Source organism: Spodoptera frugiperda, chromosome 31 (assembly GCF_023101765.2).
Source record: "Spodoptera frugiperda isolate SF20-4 chromosome 31, AGI-APGP_CSIRO_Sfru_2.0, whole genome shotgun sequence".
NCBI classification, from domain to species: domain Eukaryota; kingdom Metazoa; phylum Arthropoda; class Insecta; order Lepidoptera; family Noctuidae; genus Spodoptera; species Spodoptera frugiperda.
In genome coordinates this window covers 11,168,011-11,192,411 of record NC_064242.1, presented here as the reverse complement: position 1 = coordinate 11,192,411, position 24,401 = coordinate 11,168,011, and the positions used below count along the sequence as shown (strand labels likewise).

General features: G+C 34.8%; 2 protein-coding genes across 3 annotated transcripts in view; both read left to right on the top strand.

Moving 5' to 3' along the window:
- Nucleotides 1–24,401, top strand: part of LOC118276122 (spondin-2) — a 54,839-nt gene that overhangs the window by 14,904 nt on the left and 15,534 nt on the right. For both annotated transcript variants that reach the window (XM_035594304.2, XM_035594305.2), the window contains exon 2: nucleotides 12,276–12,535. In XM_035594304.2, the coding sequence (XP_035450197.2) occupies nucleotides 12,349–12,535 (187 nt within the window). In that variant the 5' untranslated portion in view covers nucleotides 12,276–12,348. The remainder of the gene's footprint in view (nucleotides 1–12,275; nucleotides 12,536–24,401) is intronic.
- LOC126912871 (uncharacterized) lies at nucleotides 53–1,231 on the top strand. The gene has a single exon (XM_050707189.1). It carries the CDS (start codon nucleotides 53–55, stop codon nucleotides 1,229–1,231), a length of 1,179 nt encoding a protein of 392 aa, XP_050563146.1.

Here is a 24,401-nt window from a genome sequence, read left to right as displayed (position 1 = left end):
CAATATAGTGATTAACGAGTTGTTATGTTTTACGCAAAACAAAATAGACGTTATGGACGAAGAAAGTTTAATAAGAATAATAGTGAGTGCGTTCTCTGGTGCAGAAATAACTGAAGCTAAAAACTTGTTATTTGATTCGGTTAGTACCACTACACGTAATATTTCGAGACGCAAGAACAAAGAACAAAAAGATATTGAAGATATCATTTGCTTATTTAAGAGCACAGATCCGGATAAAACTCCCATCTTCGTGGCGCGGGAACTGCAGAAATTACCGCCGGTTACTTTCGACCATGTCGACGTAACAAGATTATTAAAGGATATTGTGCTGTTACAATCGGAGGTTCGAAACATAAAAGACACCTATGCTACAATACAGTATGTTGAGGACATAACAACTAACACTGAAGCCACCTGCAACCAATCGAGAAACAAAGACTTCGATGTTTCGTCAAAACAATTATCACAAAATGTAGGTGCGCGTAAATTATTACGCGCCGATCGCGCATCCAGTGACGTGACCTTGAACGCGACATTGCAATGCTCGAGCGAGGTGGCCCCGCCCCCAAGCACAGCAGTATGCGCGAAACCAATAGATGTTAGCACTGCGCATGGGAACCCAGATGTAAACAAAAACACGACTACCAATGTTATTACGAATGGAATAAAGACTAAGTTTCCGTTGCATAATCTGGTTGAACAAAAAAGTACTTTCCAAAGTAATAATAATATTGTAGAACAAGAGTGCTTGTTTCAAAATGTTGAAGCGCACAAAAATAATAATATGAATGATACTACAATCCAAGTAAGTAATATGTCTATGGCGGAGGTGGTTCGTCATGGATGCGAATGGAGGGTGGGACAGCCTGACCTGGAATGGAAGGAGGTTCAGCGGCGTCGACATAAAAATAGACAGGAAGGTGTTAAGGGCAAGGCAGCCATCAGACCAGATGACAAATTTAAGCCAGCTGAAATAAAAATAAGTCTGTTTCTATCGAATGTACACAAGGATACATCGGAAAATGATATAATTGACTACATATTTGCAAAAACAAAGGAATCGGTTTCTATACAGAAGATTAAAATGAAAATAGAAAAACCATATAACGCGTACAAGTTAATTGTGAATAAAGACGCCCTAAGTATGTTTTTGAGTACAGAAGTCTGGCCCGACGGTGTTACTTGTCGGCGTTTCAGACCATACAGAACTACCGTCAAAGTCGGCGAATAAAATAGACAAGTATCAACTTATCACTATGGATAATCACAACACGAACTTCATATCATTTAATTGTAAAAGTATAAAACGATCAGTTGATGGCGTCAGGGAACTGTGTGATATCGCTGATATTATTGCGTTGCAAGAAACATGGCTTATGCCGCACGACCTTCCCTTCCTTGACTCAATTCATGCGGACTTCGCGAGTACCGGTACATCGGCGGTGGACACTGCGGCTGGCATGCTGAGGGGCAGGCCGTATGGTGGAGTTGCGCTGCTATGGCGCAAATCAGTGTTTCAAGATGTGTCAGTGTTATCTCAGCAATACGTGTTGCAATGAAAGACTGTTATGTGTTAGTGCTTAGTGTTTACATGCCCGTCGACTGCAGTGAGAACTTACCTGAATTTACAGACTGCTTAGGTGCTATTAGTGCAATAATACAGGATAATAATGTCGAATCAGTATTTGTGTTAGGTGATTTTAATGCGCATCCTGGTGAAAGTTTTTGTGATGAGCTCCTGAACTTTTCACAAGAGCAATTGTGGATTTGTGCAGATTTAAACTACCTCAGTCCCCAAGGCGCTTTTACTTTTATTAGTGAGGCACATTGTACTGAGAGATGGTTGGACCATTGTATTGTTACTCAGGCAGCTGCTCCATGTATAACTGACATATAGGTCTGACCACTTTCCCTTGGTTATTAAATGTAATTTTAATGTAGCATTAAGTAAAACTGAAGTTAAGCCCGCACCACGGAATAGGGTATGTTGGGGGGATAGAAATGGATCTCAAATTAATTTATATTATAATTTATGTAACTCTAAGTTAAAAGATGTTGACTTTCCAATAGATTTTCAGCACTGTAGTGGTAAGCATTGTAATTTAAATAGTCATAAGCAAATTATAAACAAATTATATAGTAGTATAGTAGATATTTTGTCTGAGTCGGCTCGCGCCTCCTGTTATGTACCAAAGAAAAGTAGTCGTAGAAAGGTGCTGGCAGGGTGGAATAATCATGTGAGCGAGGCTTACAGGAATGCTAGGCTAAAGTTTAGAACTTGGGTCCTTAGTGGGAAACCAACACAAAGTGAAATTTTTAATGAAATGATTGTAACACGTAAAATATTTAAGAGTAAGCTGAAATGGTGCCAAAAACACCAGGATCAAATTAAAATGGATATACTCGCCAAGCATCATACTAATACAGATTTTAAAAAATTTTGGAAATGTACTAATAGTGCAAACATTAAGCCTAGCATTCCTGTAGGTGTCGATGGTCTATCCACTCCAAAGGAGATAGCTAATATGTTCAAAGATTATTTCTCCATAAAGTCTCCGCTGGGCCCGGCGTGTCGGAAGTTCGACGCCTGCCATAACGACATTACCACCGTCTTCCTTGCAAAGGATATAAAAATTGCCATCACTAAAATGACAGGCGGTAGATCTCCCGGCCATGACGGGCTCAGTGTTGAACATCTTAGATATGCTGGCCGGCACCTGCCCCGAGTGCTTGCCATGTTGTTTAACCTGTGTATGAGCCACGCATACCTGCCTCATGAGTTGATGCGGACTTTGGTGGTACCCATACCTAAGAACAGGACAGGAGATATGGCAGACAAGACCAACTACAGGCCAATTTCCTTGGCGACTGTTGTTGCCAAGGTGCTTGACAGTGTGCTCAACTCGCATTTTACAAAGCACATACACCTACATGACGCCCAGTTCGGGTTCCGGCCTGGGTTGTCAACGGAAACAGCCATATTTAGTCTGAAGCACACTGTCAAGTACTACACAGACAGGCGTACGCCAGTGTATGCTTGTTTTCTAGACCTCAGTAAAGCCTTCGACTTGGTTGCATACGATGTTCTGTGGCAGAAGCTGGCTAAGACTGGGGTGCCGCCGGAGTTGGCAACACTCTTGAGGTACTGGTATCTCAACCAGAAAAACAGTGTAAAGTGGGCGGGTGAACTCTCGGATGCGGGCGGGTTGGAGTGTGGGGTTAGGCAGGGGGGTTTGAGCTCACCCCTACTCTTCAACCTGTACGTAAACGCTCTTGTTGAGGAGCTCAGCAGCATGCGTGTGGGCTGTTATGTTGATGGTGTTTGTTGTAACAACTTCAGCTATGCGGACGACATGGTGCTGCTGGCTCCGTCAATTGGGGCTCTCCGGAAGTTGCTTGCAGTTTGTGAGTCTTTTGTGGCGGCACATGGACTTGTGTATAATGTAAAAAAGACTGTCTGCATGGTCTTCAAATCAGGTAATAGGGATCCACCTATCCAACCGATATTTTTGAATGGCGTCTCTTTAAATAGAGTACGTCAATTTAAATATCTTGGGCACTGGGTCACTGACGATTTGAAAGACGATGTAGACATGGAGAGGGAACGCAGAGCATTGTCAGTTCGAGCGAATATGTTGGCTCGCAGATTCTCTCGCTGTACAGACGCAGTTAAAATCACTTTATTCAAGGCGTATTGCACCTCACTGTACACGGGAAGTCTGTGGGTTAACTACACCCAGAGAGCGTACAATGCTCTGCGGATCCAGTACAATAATGCGTTCAGGGCGTTGTTGCGACTTCCACGTTTCTGTAGTGCATCAGCAATGTTTGCTGATGCTCACACGGATGGTTTCACAGCATTATGGCGCAAAAAGACGGCATCATTTATCAGTCGCCTACGTGGAAGTCGCCACAGCATCCTGAGTGCTATAGCTGACAGGTACGACTGTCCACTAATGTGGAATTTAGTGCAGCGGACTAAGTCCCTGCTTAGTATTACGTACTAGTTAGTAATTTTAATTTTATAATTTTATTCTCCTCCTTATTGTCATTTGTGGACTTATGTTGTCTTTTTAATAAAGTTTATTATTATTCTATAGTTTTTGGAGCGTTTAGATACTTTGGAAATTGAGTAGTTTATTTATTTATTGTTGGGAAATGGCTGAAATATTAATAACTATAGATAATCATTGTTCAGCGAGACTAAAAGAAGCTCAACTACATAAGCTTATTTTAGTCTTTAGCTGTTTCGACTTCATCTGTGTAGAAAAAAAGTCAAAAATAAGTAGCTCTTCAGCTTCATAACTGCCTCTCCAGACATAACTATCGAAAGTTGTTACATGAAGACCTAGTAAAAAAATAATATAATGTAATACCAGTAAAGTAGTGTAGTACTCATTCAATAAAACTTATCAATTTCTGACTTCAAAAACGAACGAACAAAACGCGAATATTAATAAAAGTCACTTTTCTATATAAAAAAAATCTAGATCCTAATGTACCACGTACACGATCAGAAAACAACAGAATTTCAGCTTACAATGCCTTTGGTTTATGAGATCTCATTTCCTTAACAAAATTAATATCAACTGAAGCGTTCGCCATGAATAAATAAACAGACGTCTTCCAAATTTCGATCCTTCATTTGTTTAATAACGTCTAGTCCATCAACTGTTATGGAAATGATATTGATAAACTAGATTATTGTGTTACTAAATAATTCATTTGTTGGCTCGACTACCTGACATCCATTGGGAAATCAAATTATCTTTCTCAAATAAACATGACGTTGCTTTTATCAATGACAGCTTGTATACGTTTCTCATTAATTATTTAGATGCTTTAGTTGTAGCCATTTGTGGATGTTTTCTTGGGATTGTGAGTGGGTATTAGGTTGAAATGTGGATTAGGTTTCGATTCTTAAGTCAAATTGAAGATGATTGAAGGATTGGCATATTTCATGAATAGCTATTCTCATTTACTATAGTAAATGAGTTATGTATATTATATGTTTACGTAGCTATACATTACTATCGATGTCTATATGACTTATACAGCCAGAATATGCTAGAGCTACCTTAAAGTAGGTTCACGACAATTCACCTAAAGAAAAGTAGGTACGAAAACAGTACCTAACAATTTGAACTCTTCAATAATGTTTCAGTACATAAATTCTCTTACTTCTAAATAAACAAAGTTCTCTCCCGAAAATGAATAACAACATCAAACCCCTTTACTTTAGAACTAGCTTTTCCTTATCGACTCACAAATTAACATTTTAAAGAGACCACGAGTTGACTTGAGCAAGTTAACAAGCCAACAGTTTTGGAAGACACTGAATTATTAAAACTTCATTAGGAGTTGGGTGGCTACGTAATTCTGCAGTGTAACTTTGAGTAGTCTCGTGGTATATTTCGATGAGCCCCTTTGCGATTGCCAATGCTGGCCTCTTGTTAGTTGAAAGTTATGTAATAATATTCTGAATTTATGTAGGCACCTGAGATGTTTATTAAAGTCGTCTTTGCTTCTCTGTTTGATGATAAAAGGAGCCTATTTCCTTTAAGTTTGAGTTGATATTAAAAATTGTTTTGGGTGGGCGAAGTAATATCGTGAAAATATTTTATCGTTTATTTTATCAGAAACGGGTTTGATTAAGATAGCGTTGTAGTACCCGTCACTCGTTTCTTATTTAGATTTTTTTCTTAATACTATGTTTGGATAAGGTTTGCGTTTTTTAGAACAAGATCTGTAACATTATCATTTGTAATATAACAACTATACAAACATTGATTGCTAAACTGGAATTCTAATTAATTGTTTGGACTTTAAAAGAGACTATGACCTTTTAGTTGATTTCCGCATTTTTTAGTCCGATTGGAAATATCGGCTTCATCTCATTATTTTAGAGATTAACGTGTAAAAGTGTTATCTTATAACCTATTTGCAAAACTAAATATCTATAATAAATTTATCTTTTAATCAATGACAATAATAAAACCAATCAACCTCCACAAAGCACGCCATTGAATTATGATGTAAAACAGGCCAACAATAAAAAAATAATCAAACAAGTATAGGTAGGAACAAAACCGTACAACATCGTGACGATAGGGTATAAAACAATAACTTAATCGAATTACTACCCTCTGGGGTACTGTTCGTTGAAAAACAACGAAAGGGGGAGTTATAACAAGTTGGACAAGAGTTCAGGGGAGGCTCGCCTAAAATGGGATTAATATAAAGTGAGGAATTACTAAAATGATGTTATTGGATTATGTTACGGGTAAAGTGGATGCCATCGGTGGATTAGCTTCGGTTATTGTTCGAATTAAGATCGTAATTATGGATCATTTTCTATTATCTGTATGATGGGGCTGAGGTGTTTTTGAAAATGGTGACTTTAAACTATAATATGTATCTATTATTTATTAGCTATCTGTTTTATTTTCCTTAGTATGTTTCTTCAAGATATTGATACTTTTTTTTTAAGATACTAATTTATATTAAAATATCTAAACAAAATATCACAATAAATTCATTTTGAATACATTTAGTGGTTTCAACACTGCAAAGTCAGTTCGCAATCATCTTAAACGATCTTAAAGTTTAATGCTTCTTTGAAAGTTACCCCGAAATTATGATAATAGTGTCTATAACAACATAGAAGTACAATTAAGTATTTAAATCGGAATATTAAAGTTTTGAGAATCTGTATCGCGGGGAGATTAAGGGAGGGATTAATTTTCGAAACAAACTAATACTACGATTTCAGATTGTGCAAATTTTAATATTAAAAGTTTGTTTATGATAATTATTATTCTGAATACTGAGTTTAAGGGTGCTTTTCTATCTAAGATGTGCTATGTAGCTATGCTACTAAGATGTACAAGCTAAGTTGTGAAACTATGTGATCGTTTTCATTAATACTAAGGTTTGTAACTGTGCGAGGAAGATACGTAGCTCGAATGTGCGGTGTATCGATAGTAGGAAAGCCATCCATATAAGCCATGTGTACAAGTGAATATGATTGGTGAAAGCCAAACGCATCCACAGCAACATAGCATAGCACATCTCTGGTGGAAAAGCACCCTAAGATAGAGATAATGATTTTGATTCTGAGAATTTGTTGATTGAAATCTTTTGACAACTCAGTGTTATATTATCAGATAGCAACAATAAACAATTTACGTTTATTATGCTTAAAGACAATGATTTGTTAGAATAGTTCAGGTAAACGAAACTGACCACTTACTCCTGTTACCTTAATAAAAAACGTTTTTTTTTTATTAAATGAAAATAGGAATATAATTTAAAAAAAACACATTTAAACAAATTTCAGCCACGCACAAACATTTGATAAAAAATACCGACTGATTGGATGGACCTTAAATTTTGGGACTAACATTAAAAAAAAGTGTGATTTACCACAAAACATAACCGTCACGTACGAATCCCCGATGGATACACATAATAATATCGTACCAATATTTCATTTTATCAAAAAAAGTAAATATAAAACCCGATCTAGGTACGTCAGTATTAGGTCCCTTGGGGAGGCAAGCCTATCAATATTTTTATTTGTTAGACGAACCTCAATTTAAAAATATACAGGATAACTGATACGAGAATTCGTTTTGGGAATTATACATAAATAGGTACGTGTTCTGGGCGCGGTTTTTGTTAATATTAGCATATTTATATAGTTCGTATGTTTTACTTACACGTGTATTTGTTATGGAGAAGAAGAAACTCCATAGGTTATTGTTTTTCAATCAGGTTCACAATACAATTTAACACCAATATTCAGTCAAATAGATCGAAAAAGAAAATTACTTTAAGGACAACAAAATTAATGCAGACTGTTAGGAAAATCACGTTTTCCCATTTTTTGGACCACAGGATAAGGAGAATACGTTTGTAATTATTTTAAAGTGACTTCTATATAAGAACCACAACAACACTTTTTGTCATTTTTTTTATAAGACATGCCGGTTATCGAGCAGACGTATTACCTGATGGTAAGCAATCGCCGCCGCCCATGGACACTTGAAACACCAGAGGCTTTACAAGTGCGTTACCGGCTTTTTGGGAGTTAGGAATGTAAGGGTTGTTGTTCGGGAATGGGGATGGGGAAGATTGGGAAGCGGGGAATCGGGCCTCCGGTAACCTCACTCACACAACGAAACAACGCAAGCGTTGTTTCACGTCTGTTTTCTGTGAGGCCGTGGTATCTACTACTAAATACTTTAAACAAATCTTATTCAACACACATAAAACTGTAATCGCAACATTCTACTTACACTGTGAACAAGAACGTTGCCCTAAAAACCATTTTAATTGAATTCAATAAAAAACCAACATTCCAGCGTTCTCTAAATATATTCTGATCACGCGAGTTAATTCTTTTGAAACTGCAAACGTTATCGCTCGCTGAAAAAGGTTCTGAAAAATATAGTGAGGTGATTACTCGGTATTAGAGATCGGACTCGCTACTTTGTCTACATGAAATCTCGATTGCTTTGAAAAATACTGTTACACGGATTATTTTGTTTTGGATTGTGTGGCTGGAATCACGCGAAATGGTAACAAGGTGAATTGATGAGTAAATACCTACTGATTTATTGAAGTAATGATACATCTTTTATATCGGTATATAAAGTAAGGGAGTGTTCATACACGTGACATTATTTTATTTTTAATTGGGTATGAATATGAATTTGGGTATGAGTATGAATATAATATTTAACTAATTAGACTTAGACAGCAATGTGGCAAACAATTGAAACATCTCAACAACATATTTGACCTTTTTTGATATTTTAGGTTATTTTTATGAGCAGTATTATAAGTTCTTTAGCAAAATTGTATTATTTTACAAGTATTTTAAACAATTTTTAAGTCTTTGACTGCCAATAGAAAACTGTTGAAGGCAAATCCTCCACTAACGTCGGTCACCGGTGACCACCACAGCGTTCAATGTGTTAAGGGGAAAATCATCCAATCTTAAGACTTCTCTCGCTTTTGGTAAGGAGAGAGGGAGAGTCAGACTCTTACTGAATAAAAACTTCAAAAAGTACATAAGGTTTAGTAAGCCGAGTTGTTGTTCAAAATAAGTTATTTTTACTTCGTAAAAAAATGATTATTAGGTATTGTAGACTTATAAAATGTTTTCCTGACCTTATGTAGGTAACTATGTGGGAGGCTCTTGCGAAGTTCCCAATATGGAATATGAAAAGAATTTTCCATAACCCGGTACCCATTTTAATAAAAATAGTATCATTACCAAATTTTCCTGTTACTATTTTAATAATATATAGGTACATACGTACATGGTTCCTTTTTTAATGTAGGAAGTCGGATAATGGTCTGAACAAATACAAAAAAAAAGTTATGTGTACTAAAAGCAATGATAGGTAAGTAACTGGTTGGCCTCAAGCAGATTCCGTTTACAGTATTTATATTTTTATAATAACCTTTTCAATAAGGAATAATCCAGCCATTCCTGAATTTTAAGTTAAGAATCTTATTCTGGAACAAAAATAATGGCTGATTCCATAATTATGTAATTTGAAATACTACATAGTTAAACAAATAGCGAGCGAGTACTTAAGACTACATAAATGATGTAACAAATCTTAGAAAATAACATCTCAAATCAAAATCTTAGACCTATATCACTATAATTAGGTACTTACAAACACTAGCACATTTACTAGCAGTCTAACAGTACCTAGACCGTAATCACGAACTAATGGTTACGCCCAATAACCTCCATCATTTGTACGGTGCTCAATAAAAAGTTAGCTCGACACAACGTCCATTGGATTTTATGTGCTATTGAAAACAGGGATTAAATTTTGTACCATTTAGTGTCTAGTTGAAAGGTTTGGCCTATTTGTCGATGTGATAGATTTATTTTTGGTGTTATATAAAAATGAGACGAGAGCTTATATTATTAATATTACCTACCTACTTTCTACATATAAGATATATCAGAGGAAATGTTCGTTTCCTTTAAGTATATTTGTAATAAATATTTATTTTGTCAGATTACGTTTATATTGTCATGAATTCTTTTATTTTAAACTGTTTTAGTGGCACTGAAAAATAAAACAAACTGATCAATATTAATTTTGTGTACCTATGTACTCTTAACTTCTTAACACATTAAACGCCGCGGTGGTCACCGGTGACCGACGTTAGCGGAAGATTTGCCTTCAACAGTTTTCTATTGGCAGTCAAACACTTAAAAACTTGTTAAGCTTTTTTGTTGTTCATGCTTTTAATACCGTGTACGAAACAGTACAGCGTTATCCATTATAACACACAAACAGAAATCAACCCCAATACTAAACATGTCATATTATTTCCAGCCTGCAATACAGTCCCGCCTTTATTTTAAACGTGGAACGCATAACGAATAGCTCCAAATAAAGGACTATACTGACGTGACATTACGTCAGCACGCTCCTTTTGAAATATTGGCAAAAAGAGGTCGACCACCCTTCATAGACAACGTACTGGCCAGCGAATATTTATGATCACTCAATATGATAACTCAAAGCTTCCTCTCGCCATATGCAGCATTATTTTGTGCTTGGCCAGTAATATTTTGTCGTGTGTGCAGGTTATTTTTTTTGTAAATTACTGTCATATAAAAAAAATACTATCGATTTTCTTCAATTTGTCGTGTCTTATAGATAAAGAAAATGGGACCTTTTTTTTAAAGGGGGAAAAATCATCCAACGACATCTCCCACCTTAGGCGAGGCGAGAGGGAGTGTCAGACTCTTACTGACACACCATTAAAACCACCCCATTCCTACGTCTGCTTTTTGAGCCGGAGCCCGCTAGGTAGACCCGCTAGGTAGTCCGTAGCTCCGGAAAATGCGGCCATAGCAAGTCTATTTAAAAGATATATTTTAAAATCAGTATAAACGCGGTTACTATGACTAACAGAAAGACAAACATCTTAATTAGAAACAGCCATAAAAACGGATACACGCGAAGAACATTATAATAAACATATCATTAACAACTGCAACACATTTCAAAGTCCATATGAAAATAAATAAATGAATAAAGTGACTGGCCACTAAAATAGCGATGTACAATAAAAATTAACTACACTACCGAACGCTCCCGTTTTCAGAGATATAAAATATGCCTACTGGAATGTCCGTGTATTTTTTTAAAGTCGAACGTAACGTATATCGCTTCTGTAACAATTAAGTCCGAGTTTGCTTTACAAATAGCCTTTTTTTCATGAACTTTTTCAGTTTGTGGTTTTAACGAGAGTATGTAGCGACTTGTTATATAAATATGCAGGTATAGGTACTGTATTTGTAAGTTTAAGTAAACTCTTTCTCTAATAATGGTATTGTATGGGGAACGGACGTTTTGTAAAATTATATTTTTTTTTTGTTGGTCTGTTGCTGAGTTTATTTCCAGTTTGCAATGTGTTTTTTTAGACCATTCTCTGTTGGGTATATTGAAATGGAAGGGCAATTGTGGACCGTTATAAATTCACTTCAAATAATAAATTCTCATTAACCACAAATACAGTACTAATTTTATTATAATAAATGAAGAAGATATCTAACAGTTCAAAATCATCATAAAGCTATCTTTACAAAAGTAATCTTAAAGTATTTCAACACGAGACTCTCATAAAATAAACAAAAACATTTCAAAACATTTGAACTCAACACTACGAAGCGAGAATTTCTAAAGAAAAATAAGACACCTTTAAGTCAAGTGCCTAATACTTGGAGACGCGTCAGAAGTTGTGTAGAAATCCATCCAATATCTCACCTCAAAGGGACAGAAATAGATCGGTCGTTCACCCAGAGAAGAGCATCTACTTCAGAACACGTCCATTCATTCGTTCGACGTTACAGAATGTAGGTGTAAATATGCGTGACAATGGAAGACGAGAAGTAAATCTAGACTTTATTTAGATGTTATAATAAGATCGTTTTTTTAATAACTAGGTGTTTTCTTAATAATGCTGAGCCTGTCAGTTCAATAGCCGCAGAAGAGGTTTTGAAGACTGAGAATAGAATTATACTTATTCTGTTTACTTGGTAATATAAGCCCACTTAAAGCTTATTTAAGTTAAAGAAAATAATTAATATAATATTTTTTAAATAATTATTCTATGTACCTGCATACTATATGTATGTATCAGCAAGTTTCAATATACCCAGTATCTAATATAATACTTTATTACTCAGTAATACGTGTCAAATTAACATGAAAAATGTTTTCTTACAGGTACAAAGGTGAAATGTTGTGACATCAACCACTATGCCTTAGTGTTGTGACAGTGTCGATAGCCGATATCGATATGGCGCGGTTGTTACTAGTGATGTTGCTGCCGGCACTGGCCGCAGCGGCAGCCGGTGATAATGACGTGTGCAACCCGGATAAAATGACTGTGTATAAAATGGTGTTGCATACATATTGGACGAGAGAAAAGTTCCCGAAACATTACCCGGATTGGAGACCGCCTGCTCAGTGGTCGAAAGTTTATGGTGAGTATTAAGTTTCACTTTCGTTTGCCACTTAAAATAGATGAGGCCCTCGTTTCACGTCTTCCAAGTAAGTCCCTTTAAATTAGTTGCTAGTCAGTGCCGTCCAAATTGGGGCCATTTTTGAGTTATAGTTTCTCGTTGCCGAAGAAATACGCTTCGGGTTTACCTTTTTGAAATATTAGGTAGTATAGTTTATTTTCAGCCTGGTTTAAGTAGCTCAAGTTAGTGGGTTTTACTTCATTTACAAGTTATACTTTTATATTAGGTCTCCAGAGCCTATCAAACGAAAACAAATTGACTTGACAGGAATATACAAGTAAACACAAGTGGAGCCAACTAGTGGATGTTTCTCCGTAACGTGAAAACATGAGCTTCCATATTAAAATTATATCGCGAATATTTGGTACGTGATATTCATTTCATTGGTTCGTAATGAAATTCTGTTTATACGGAACTTTTTATGTTTATCACATGAAAATCCTCAAACTTAACAGAATTACAACCGTAATGGTTTACGTGGAATGGAATAATATAAGCAATGAATTATTTTATAATATTTTATTTTCTGTAATAGGTATCTATGCTTTTGTAGAAACGCTTCACTCAATATAAAATTAAATATTATGAACATACATTATTTATTAAAACTTTGATATTATGGAATATGGAGGGATTTCATACTTGTAACCCTAAAATCCGCCTCAAAGAGCCATCAGACCACAACAGATGGGGCCCAGTAGGGCTGATGCTGACCTCGAGCTGTGAACTGGGGCTCTGGCTCAAATAACAGGAGTAGGAACGGGATAGTTTTTAGTCAGTACGAGTTCGACACTCTCTTTTGCCTCGCCCAAGGTATGACAAGTAGTTGAATGATCCCCCTCTCTTAAAAAACCCAAAATCCGTATCAACGTCAGAATACCGTTGATTTTCTCCAATTTATCAATGTACTCGTAATGTGAATGTTCTCGCAATAACAGTTAGGTAATAAATAAATTATGTATTCATAAATTTTCAGGCGTACTCTTCATACAGAACAGAACTCAACTAGTTACGTTAATGGGCAAACTTTTGATGTACCCACCTCGAAAAGATCTGCGGCGAACATTCTAAGCGTTGTTTTGGTAATTTGTAAATGTTTCAACCTTTATTTTATTCATGGGTTATGATAAGTTTGTTTGAAAACTAGGGTTGGTTGGTATTTGTTTTTTTAGACACATATATTTTTTTTAAATAATAGTGTCTATCCCGTTAGACCCATAATGAAAGTACCTAAGTTTTTCCAATGTTTAAGTTTTTGGGAAGAAGATCGAGCAAGTGACGCCATTTAAAAAAAAAATGCCAGTCACAAAAACTTGCTATCCATTATTTTTATTGATTTGTATATTTACTGGTACATTGATAGGATTTTTTTCTTATGTGAACGCAGATGAAGCCGCTGGCAGAAATTAGTAGTTTGATATTTTCCTATTTTAGTCCACGGAAATCTTTGATAGTAGGTAATACTACAAAAGCTGCGGAGTTATATTTAACTGTCACTAATATCACTTGGATTTTATCTTTTCCTATATATTATTTACTTATACTATGATTCTGTTATAATTGACTAAAATAATAACGATTTCATAAGTATTATTTTAAAATTATACAAGATATTCCCATCGCAGCTACGACCAAATAATTGAGTTCCAGAAAAACTAAACTTGACTAAAAATCACCTCGTTCATACTCCTGTCTTTCAAGCCGGAACCTCGATAACCCGCTAGGCAGTCAGCTCCGAACGTTTTTAAAAGCCTACAGTAAAAATACATTAAGACAGATCATTTCCAAATAACTAAATCTTATTTTGTCAAGTATAATAAAGTCTACCATTACACATAATTGTCAATTGTCTTATTGAATAATGTATTATATTGTTTTATCTATAAAACTCATAATGTTTTTCTACTGAAATATCTCGAAATAAGTTATAACTTGAAGTTATTATAGTCAATCATGTCAAAGACAAAGACAATGAAATTGTCTGAGTATTATTTATTTATGGCTTATACACATATATATATACACTGAGTATAGAGCTATATTAAACTTACTTGACGTAATTTAGTACTTTTATTTTTACCTTAAGGAGAAGGCAGAGATTTGGTATCTTTTTAGTTTTAAATATTATTTTTATAACTAACTAAGGACATTGTCTATATAACTTTATCCGTTTTAATGATTAATGCGTAGAGCTGCATATTTTCAATTTAAACTTTACCATTTAAGCACTAAAAAATAGGCATAGGGTAGGCAGAGCTGCTTAAAATTCACTTTATTTCGTACTTATAAATTAATTTCATGAGGTATGTAAGAATCGTAGCTATTGGCGTTCCTTAGCCACTGCTTACCCCCATGGGAGATACGTGTCAGGCTATGTATGTATGTAAATTGATTTCTTTTCTACAAAATCCCATAACTAAGTTTACACATTTTGTCTAACTCAATAATCCCTTAAGTGCAGTCAAAGCAATCTACACAACTTCTACAATACTGTAACTCGAAATTAGTACATCTTTTCTCCATTAATTTGCGTGAGTAAACTGTGATTTTTAGTTAATCTACACAACGGTATTAATAAGTACCTACAACGACTCGTTTCAATAAATTCTTCTGTTTTAAACAAAAGTGTGTCGGCTTCAGTTCCTTCTATTGTTCCTAATGGGGCGGCCATTCTTGGAACGACTGACTGCGATGCGATACCATCATGATTCATACACTCGATAGTGTGAGGGGTACTAATGCATTTCTGCTGTTATTGTTTTTAAATTGTCTGTCGTCGTCTGCATTTTCCTTGTAAGCTAGCATGTCAAACTATTCCTGGAGTTTTTATTGGATTTCCAACACTTTTTTTTTTGAGTTTTTAGGTTGAAAATCGTGTTGTGATTGAGTCTGTACTTTTGTCTTGGAAGTGTTTGCAAAAGATTTTCAGTATTTGAGTTTTTGAATAGGTATCTTTTATGAGGAGTACAATTTCAAGTTCAGTTCCCATCCTATTACCTATTTGTGTGTTAATAAGACAAAATTAAATACCTACATAATAACATAACTAGACACATATCTTAAGCAATTAATAATTTTCCCCTAATAAGAAATGACCAATGTTAATACAAACTAAACAGGTGCTTTTAAAAAAAAAACAAACATTCTAATTACACATCCAGCCAGACAAACACACACATTACACCGAACACATTCATCACGCGACAATAAAACAAAGTTCCAAAAAAAAAAAATAACACACGCGACTAAAAACAAGAACTTAATGAATGTCCATAGCAGAGAAAGTGACAAGAATATATTGTTATATTTAATTGGCATAGAGACACGACACGATTAATACAACTCATTTATTTTATGACACTACGAGTATTATAAAAGTTACGAAGGGGCCATTTATTTTGACACGGCGCGCCTGAATTTGGCGGCCCGCCAGAAATATCTGCCATCTATCGACATTCCCAGGAAATGTGGTATCGACAACACTATTATGTTTCAGACAGCTTATTGAGGGATGCGGAAGAAAAACTCTATTTTTATATTTATAAATATTTTGGTTATTTTCGTCGGTTATGAAATGATATTGAGTGTTCTATTTTAAACGTCAACGAAATAGGGATGTGACGCAAAAGTATTATATAAAAAAAATATTATATTTTTTTTATTGAATAAGCAGGGAAACGAGCGAACGTATCACCTGATGGTAAGCAATTGCTGCCAAACAAGTGTGTTGCAGGCCTTTTGGGGGTAAGGAATTTAGGGGTTGTGGGGAATCGGGGATTAGGAAAGGGCCTCTGGTAAACTCACTCACACAACGAAATCGTTGTTTCACGTCGGTTTTCTGTGAGGCTGTAGTATCACTACGGTCGAGCCAGTCCATTCGTGCCGAAGCATGGCTCTCTCACACTTCATGGGGCTTTTATTCTGCAGTATAAGTAATTATAATACATTCTATGTATAAGTATGAGCGACGAGTACATTTAATTGACATTGACCCTCGAAGTAAAATTAAATATCATAATAACAGTTACACAACGAAACAAAACAAAAACAAACACGAACATGAAACTTCTACCAAACTTTGTAGCACATTACCTAATTAATTTAACTAAAATTTAATTAAAATCAAATTAGCAAGATACTTGTTCAAACTCGCGTTATGGGATCAACATAAAAGATGTTTTATCAAGCTCGCTTCGTTGAGAATCTCATAAAATCGGCTTTGATGTTTACAACAAGCTCGTCTAATTACGGGCTTACCTCGAAACTTTACGAAAGAGTATCGGGTCCTTTATAAGGTGAAGGAACTTATTGAAATATTTGGATACTTTACGTTACTATTCCTTAGTGGTTGTACGGTCGGATGAGCATTAGTCCTTTGAGTTGCTTTTATTGTTTTGTAAGTAAGGGTTGTGTTTAGTTTTAGTAACATTTTAATGTCGTCAGGTTTTGATTTATTCGTTTGGAAATTAAATTCAATGTTTATTAGTGTGGAAAAAACAGATGTCGTAGAGGAAAGCTACATACACATAATTTAGTTGTGTACAGCTTTAATACTATTCCAGTTATTCTAAATTATATATTATCTAATAGTCTGTAAAGAGTCAAGTAACATCAACTCCAAAAGAGTACTACACTAAAGGAAGAAACGAAAATAACTATTCATAATAATTATTACGTGCAAAAACCGCTATGAATATAAAATAGCCCATAATCATTATCTACCACGCTCATAATTACCAACCAGACTCACATAACAAATTTCCCCGTAACAGAACAGTAGATAATAATAAAATTCATTCCCATAATTCACCATCTTTCTACATACAGAACATATTTCATTTACACGCTCTAAATAATTCATCCAGACCCTCACTTATCTATTCTTTTTGTAATCTCCGGCTCCTTTCGGTCGGAATATTATTTTATTAAATAATCCCACCCGCCCTAAGCTTCGGATCCGCGACCGACATCCAACGTAATAAAATAATTAGTACGACCCACATATATGAGGTTTTCGGTCTAATATCACAAATAAGATTTTTATCCCCTGGATAAAAGGGCAGTTTTTAATTCAAACATTAAATTCGCAAAGATAATTTCACCGTAGTTCATTATTTTGTGATTTGTATAAAAATATTACGCCTCCATAAGATTTGTACGGAAGATTAAGCCGAAATAAAATGTGATGATAATTTTGGTAATCTTTTGAATATTTATTGCTGTGAAATGTTCAGTTTTGTTTCTTTTATGTATATTTTATTGCTCGTTTCGGGGAATTTGTTGAGTATTATTGGACGGTTTACAAACATCATTAACTACTGTTGGCTTGTCGTGAAACAATTGTGTTCAGGTCATTTGGAACACTCGATGTTGCAACTGACGTGGAGCTTAGTCACTGTGGACAGTAGCGTCGTGCATTGTAACAATTGTTTCATTTTAATCAACGTTTGGAGAGTGTGTTTGATGTAAGAAGATAAGAACGGGTCGGCGCAAAAACGGTATACCTTATATTTTTACTTAAATAGTACACTAACAAATACAGGGTTGACGATTCATTCGCCTCATCTAGTTATTTAAGACATTGACGTGTAAAAGAGTTACATTGTAACCTATTTGCAAAATACATATCATTTATCATTTATCATTTACTCCTTAGCAATTTTGTTCAAAACAAAATCGTTGCTAAGGAAATGTTTCAGTAATCGTTAAATGACTCTGAGTACGGCTTATACACTTATCACTCTAAAACCACTTATAGAAAAAAAAGTTCAAAAGACTTTATAATTTATTGCAACCATTAAATAATACTTAAGATAAAATTCGAGGACGTTTTCACAGTAGTCGAAGCGAGGGATGACCGAAATCATTTTGTGAAAGCGAAATAAATCGTTCACATTTGATTTATATCTTTTACGCACAATTTAATGTCTTACTGCTGCTTAGGAGGGAGATATTGATACCAGTTATCCATAATTCCTTTCGATAATATATTTCTTGACTTCTTCTATTTCGCTGCTAATGACTTGTTGAGTATCTTTACTTTTTATACTATACCTGTAGCGTGTTGTTGTTTCTATTATATTTTAGTTTTACAATAAAAAGAATTGGTTATCAGTTCACTAGATATTTTCTTTTGTCATATTCGTAGGTGATCTTATATGAATATAACATTCTTATTATTGCATCACCATAATACATATATTACGGTGATTTCTTTCCAATGTTATTTCAGTCAAAACTAAAACCAAAAGTTCTATTTCTTACAATAACCATATAAAGACAACACCGTAACGTTCTTTAATTCTAATATAATTAAAAATAATATATCCCATTCATCACCAAATTCTTAAAACTCCATCTCCACTTCACATCAAAGCCTAATACAATCATTCTGATACTAGCACCTTTAATTAAATAGCTAAACAGTCGCTGAACTCGAGTAATTCTCTTGTATCAACCAGATACTCATTACACGAAATACCTTAGAAGACTCGAAGGTAAATTCCTTCAATATAATATCAAATGAAATAGTGTTTGTTAGTACATTTTCTAGGATAAATGAACTAGATGCCTCGTCTCATTACTTCATATTGCTTTACACGACGTATTTGAATAGAAACAGCTCACGCAACATTTGTGCGGTGTTACTATCGTGGTGGGTTTGTTATTGTAGTATTGAAGGATTGTTTATGTTGTTATAGAGTAAGGCTGTATTATTTCTAGTTTTAATTATAATTATGTAATGTCAATATGTCATATACTTACCTATCCTAGGTAAGTATATAACATATTTTTAGTTTAATGTCCGTCTGGTAGATTTTTTTAAAACATTAGATACGTATATTTTTTTTCTTACGGAAATTAATACTTTTGAAAATGTATTATATTTATTGATTTAAAATATTGCGTACCTTCACTTCTAGATACGTTTTATACGTAGAAATGACACTTTTGCTCCCACTCCTAAACTTATTTTTTTTATCTATCTGACGGACGGATGGACGCCTACCTTTTCATTATTTAACTGACGGACTAAATACATTTTTAATTTTCATGTCCCGTCATCATCCCCATACTAAATTAACCAACTCTTGCAGGCTCACGGTCCAAAAGCGTCCACCAGCAACAAATCGAAAGCAAAATAATTCTCAACCAGATTTTATACCGGTTTATAACGTATGCAAAATACGGAAAGGAGTAAACTATAGAAATAAAAATAAATATGGAAAATCTTGCTTTCACATCAAAGAACAGGATCAAACACCAGGTTGAAACACAAATACCTACTTATAAGGAAAAAGTTAACAATAAAATCAACTTTTAAAGAAGAAACCGACAACACATCCTTGGCTTAACCTTAAGAACAGTTGGTCCGCGTGACGTAACTTGGTCAAGGACTTATCCTTTCACACCCTGATTATAGAGAAGGGTATTTCAATATAGTTTTCCTTCCTCTCTCTTGTCAAATAAAAGCATGTATAGATACATGCTACTATCAAGCGTGACATCTTGAAAATGAATCCCTAATATTTTTATTCATACTAGCTTTAGCCCGCTTTCCCGTGTGATAAAAAGTATCCGGTCACCCAATACAGCTCATATCCTCTGTCTGTGTCTGTCTGTATACAAAATTTCATCAAAATCCATTCAGTAGTTTCAGCGTGATTGACAGACAAATATCCAAACAAACTTTCACATTTGTGTTCTGTAGTTATCATCTCTACTACGTTAGACCAATTGTAAACATCTCTTGTCTCGACTGCCACTTTCAGTCAGTTATAAAAAATACAACTATTAATATTTCGTTATCAAACACATAAGGAATTTCTTATAAAATAATTTTCACTATCTCCGTTAATTTCTCTATGAAACCACACCCCATTTGAAATTAAACACGTTGATGAACACCACAGATCACAGTGCTGAAGTTCCCCATACGTTGGTAATGGGAAACTGTAATTAGAGTATGTTTTCAATTCAAATGTCACTAGTGCGTCTTTGAGTATTATTTTAAAACAAGAATTTCGTATTTCTTTTGTTATTCTTGAATATGAGATGTGCACTTGTTTTGAATAGTGTCTTTGTATTTTTAACGGAATACCTAGAAATTGTGTTCGGGAATTGTGATGCTATGATTATTATTTTCGAGAAAGTTCCACGTATTTTGTGACTAGCAAAAAGATTAGCGTAATTGACTTTCAATGCAGCATTTCCTGAAATATTTGCAATAACAGGAAAATACGGGAACTTTAGATGCACACAACATAAACCATACTTAAACTAAATCAGCTTTTTAAATATGATGAACTTTTGAACCATACTATATATATATATATATATATGTATAATATCGATTTATAGTAAGTACAGATATCTACACTAAACACCTACTAGTATGAATTCACCTCTAACCAAAATATATAAACACCCAAAACCAGTACAAAAAACCTATACCACCTGTAAATAAATTGTTACCAAAACTATCTGCACATCGTACTAAAATTACTTCGTATGTGTCAGCGTGGCGCCATTACTCACACCTTGGCAGCGAGTCAGGTGACCGTTCATAATTGCACTGAATCTCCAAGACAAATTGACAGGCCGACTTAACGACCAGGTCTCCTATTTCTGTTGTATTTGCGGCACCTAATGTGTTTATTGTAGTTTTACTATGTGTTTGTGTTGCATAATTAGAGGAACTAAGGAGTTTTGAGAAGCAGTTAGGTACTATGAGAGCTTTGTGCGTTTGTTTGTGTCTGTACCCAACATAATAATATGATTTTAAAATGCCTAAATGACCAAGGTGGGTTAAAAAAGAGCAATTTTTCTATGGAACATCCACTTTCTTGCCATATCATAAAAATATTTGAATACCGATCACCATTTCAGACCATGAGCTTAGCTATTTAAATAAACATAGAAAATTACCGGTTTATCTCGGTTCCGGCTCGAAAAGCAGGAGGAGTAGTAGTAGCAAAACAGAATCTTAAATGACATATTTGCCTGACACAATAATAAAATTAAACCCAAAATTACGAACAACATTACCAACAGCCAATCAATAAATACAGTTCCACTGCTTGCTAACTTACACTTCTTGTAAATCGATCACTACAACAGTATTCGAAGACATTCCCACCTAATTTAACAATCCAACTTTATTACAATACGTAACCCAAAGATTCGGTAGTAGGTACGTAGCTATAACCACAAAACGGACTGACAATAACACTAAACCTGAAATAGGTTCACATTCGTCTTTTTGCCAAGCACTTTCCGCCCACACATTCGATTATTTGACCGCACTGACGTCAACAACCTCTCATTATTGTAACGATGTTTATTTAGGTTAACACAATTTTATTTGTCTTTTACGATTGTCTTGGCCTTTTGTCTTTATGTGGTGGTTATATGCAGTTGCTTTTAAAAATTGTAGTAGTCGTTTAATTATGCAATCTCATGACTTTGGCATCCGTAGCCGTTACAAACTTAGTATATTTTTTGCAAACACGCTCAAAATATGTTATAGGTTACATCAATAATTAAACCTGTCTTTCAAATCACTCGGTTTTCTAGAAATTGTTTGACATATCTTACGATAGTATTTGCACTGTTTACACTTAAAAAAATATAACATTCAAAATTAATCTAAATGAAATTACTAAATATTATTTGAATTATATCAGCATCAATTTGAATCAATCAAATTAAAGATCAACCGAATAACCTTTAAAAAAAATATGAAGTAAGTAATATTTTAAAAGTGATTCCATTTCGATCCAAATTGAAATGTAATGTTCGAATCACAATCACACTCTAAGAAAATAGCAGGCAGTAAAGTACGGAACAATAAAACCCGAGTCTTTACGACGTTACAGTCTGTTTAAGAAAATGTTCCTAGGAAATACATAAAAATCTAATACCTACTTTTTCCTCCACGTCGTAAAATCAGGGCATCTAAATAAGAATATTTCAATATTTGCATTTGTAGCTCGTCTAGTGTTACGTGTGTCATCGTCATCGCTAATTACTTATTGTCCGGTGATCCCTATACCTGTTTGCCTCCTACGTCATAAAAATAGAGTCTAAATAGAGGCTTCTGCGCAACTATGCAGTTTGTTTTTTCCACCATAAATATTTTTCTTAGGAACTTGTATGTGTACTATGCGAAAGTTTGTGAGTTTAAGTGTATATTTTTTTATTTAGTCACGTCAAAACGGCTGAAGGGATCGGGATGAAATTTGTAGTAGAGTCTGGAATAATACACATATATTTTTACTCCGGGGAACGCGGGCGAAGCCGCTGGCAGAAACTATAAGATATTAATGAGAACAAAGAAATGGAATCGTTCCTGACTAATCAGCATTTATCTAGGAACCCAGACAGACCTTTATTTTAACAAGCCTAACATAATATTTTTCCTAGGACTATATTATACCAACGGAGCTCATTCGTATAATTGGATGGCCAAGAGAAATCTTATAATAAACATAATCGTTGAAGTCAATTACCTAGGCTTTGGCTTTGATCACTTCATTAGAGTTTTATAGACAGATTCAGGACGCTGATTGAATATTCAACGACCTTGGTTGTAATAAAAATTTATTAATTATCTTTACGATATTTTAGAAAATTACTGATAATGAAAATACAGTATTATTCCAGTGATTCGTATTAATACTTTTTTATTGCGTTTTATATTAGATTCGTATAATTTCAGTTGTTCTATACTTTAAACCCACCCTATTTAATCTTGATAACCCATTGATTAAGCTGTTCAATAATCACCAATTAAACGGTTAATAACTGCGAAAGAGTATTAAAATCAAATTATGTTATTAAACTTTGCTCCATACCCGAAATAAAAATTTTAGGATCACACAGAGTTGCTCCGTACGGTAATGCACCCGATAGCCAGTTGCGCGGCAGCCAGTTGCAATTATCCAATTATATTATAAACTAGCTACTTCCGCGCGGTTTCACCCGCTCTGCTTGGCTCCTATTGGTCATAGCGTGATGTTTTATAGCCTATAGCCTTCCTCGATAAATGCACTATTCAACACAAAAAGAATTATTCAAATCGGACCAGTAGTTCTTGAGATTAGTGCGTTCAAACAAACAAACAAACTCTTCAGCTTTATAATATTAGTATAGAATTATTTCGACAGCATCTGTGCCATAATTGTGGTATTGTTAGTCATAGTCAGTGTCAAATAAAAATGAAACAGTACCTACATAAGAAGCTAAAATACACACACACCTGTTAAAATCACTAACAACCATCCTCGCTTTTATCCTTGTCTATTCTAATTTATTCCCCACTCTATATACAGAGTTATGAAACAAATAGACCAAACTAATCATGGCTCGGGCAGGTGCATGTGTGGCCATGTGTTAATAAGCTCCCACACACCTGTAGTGCTAGTATATGCTGTACGGTATGAATTTACGTGAGCTAATCCCTTAGTGTGAGTATCTGATGCATTTATGTGATCGTGCAGATTATGGTGTTCATTTGTTTATTATCTACCATAGTGTGTGTTAGCATGCTTTTCCATCAGAGATGTGCTATGATGTGTTGCTGTAGATGCGTTTGGCTTTTATCAATCATATTTATTGATACACTTAGCTTAGCACTGGTTGAAACGGATTTAGCTAAGCTATGTTTTTATATGGAAAGATGCATGCCATGAATGGCTTCCCTACTGTCGATACATCACATACTCTAGCTGCGCATCTTCCTCATACAGCTACCTTGCGGCGGCGCATCTTCGTAGCACACTTTACTAGTTCAGCTACATAGCTTAGTATCTGTTAAAACTGACAC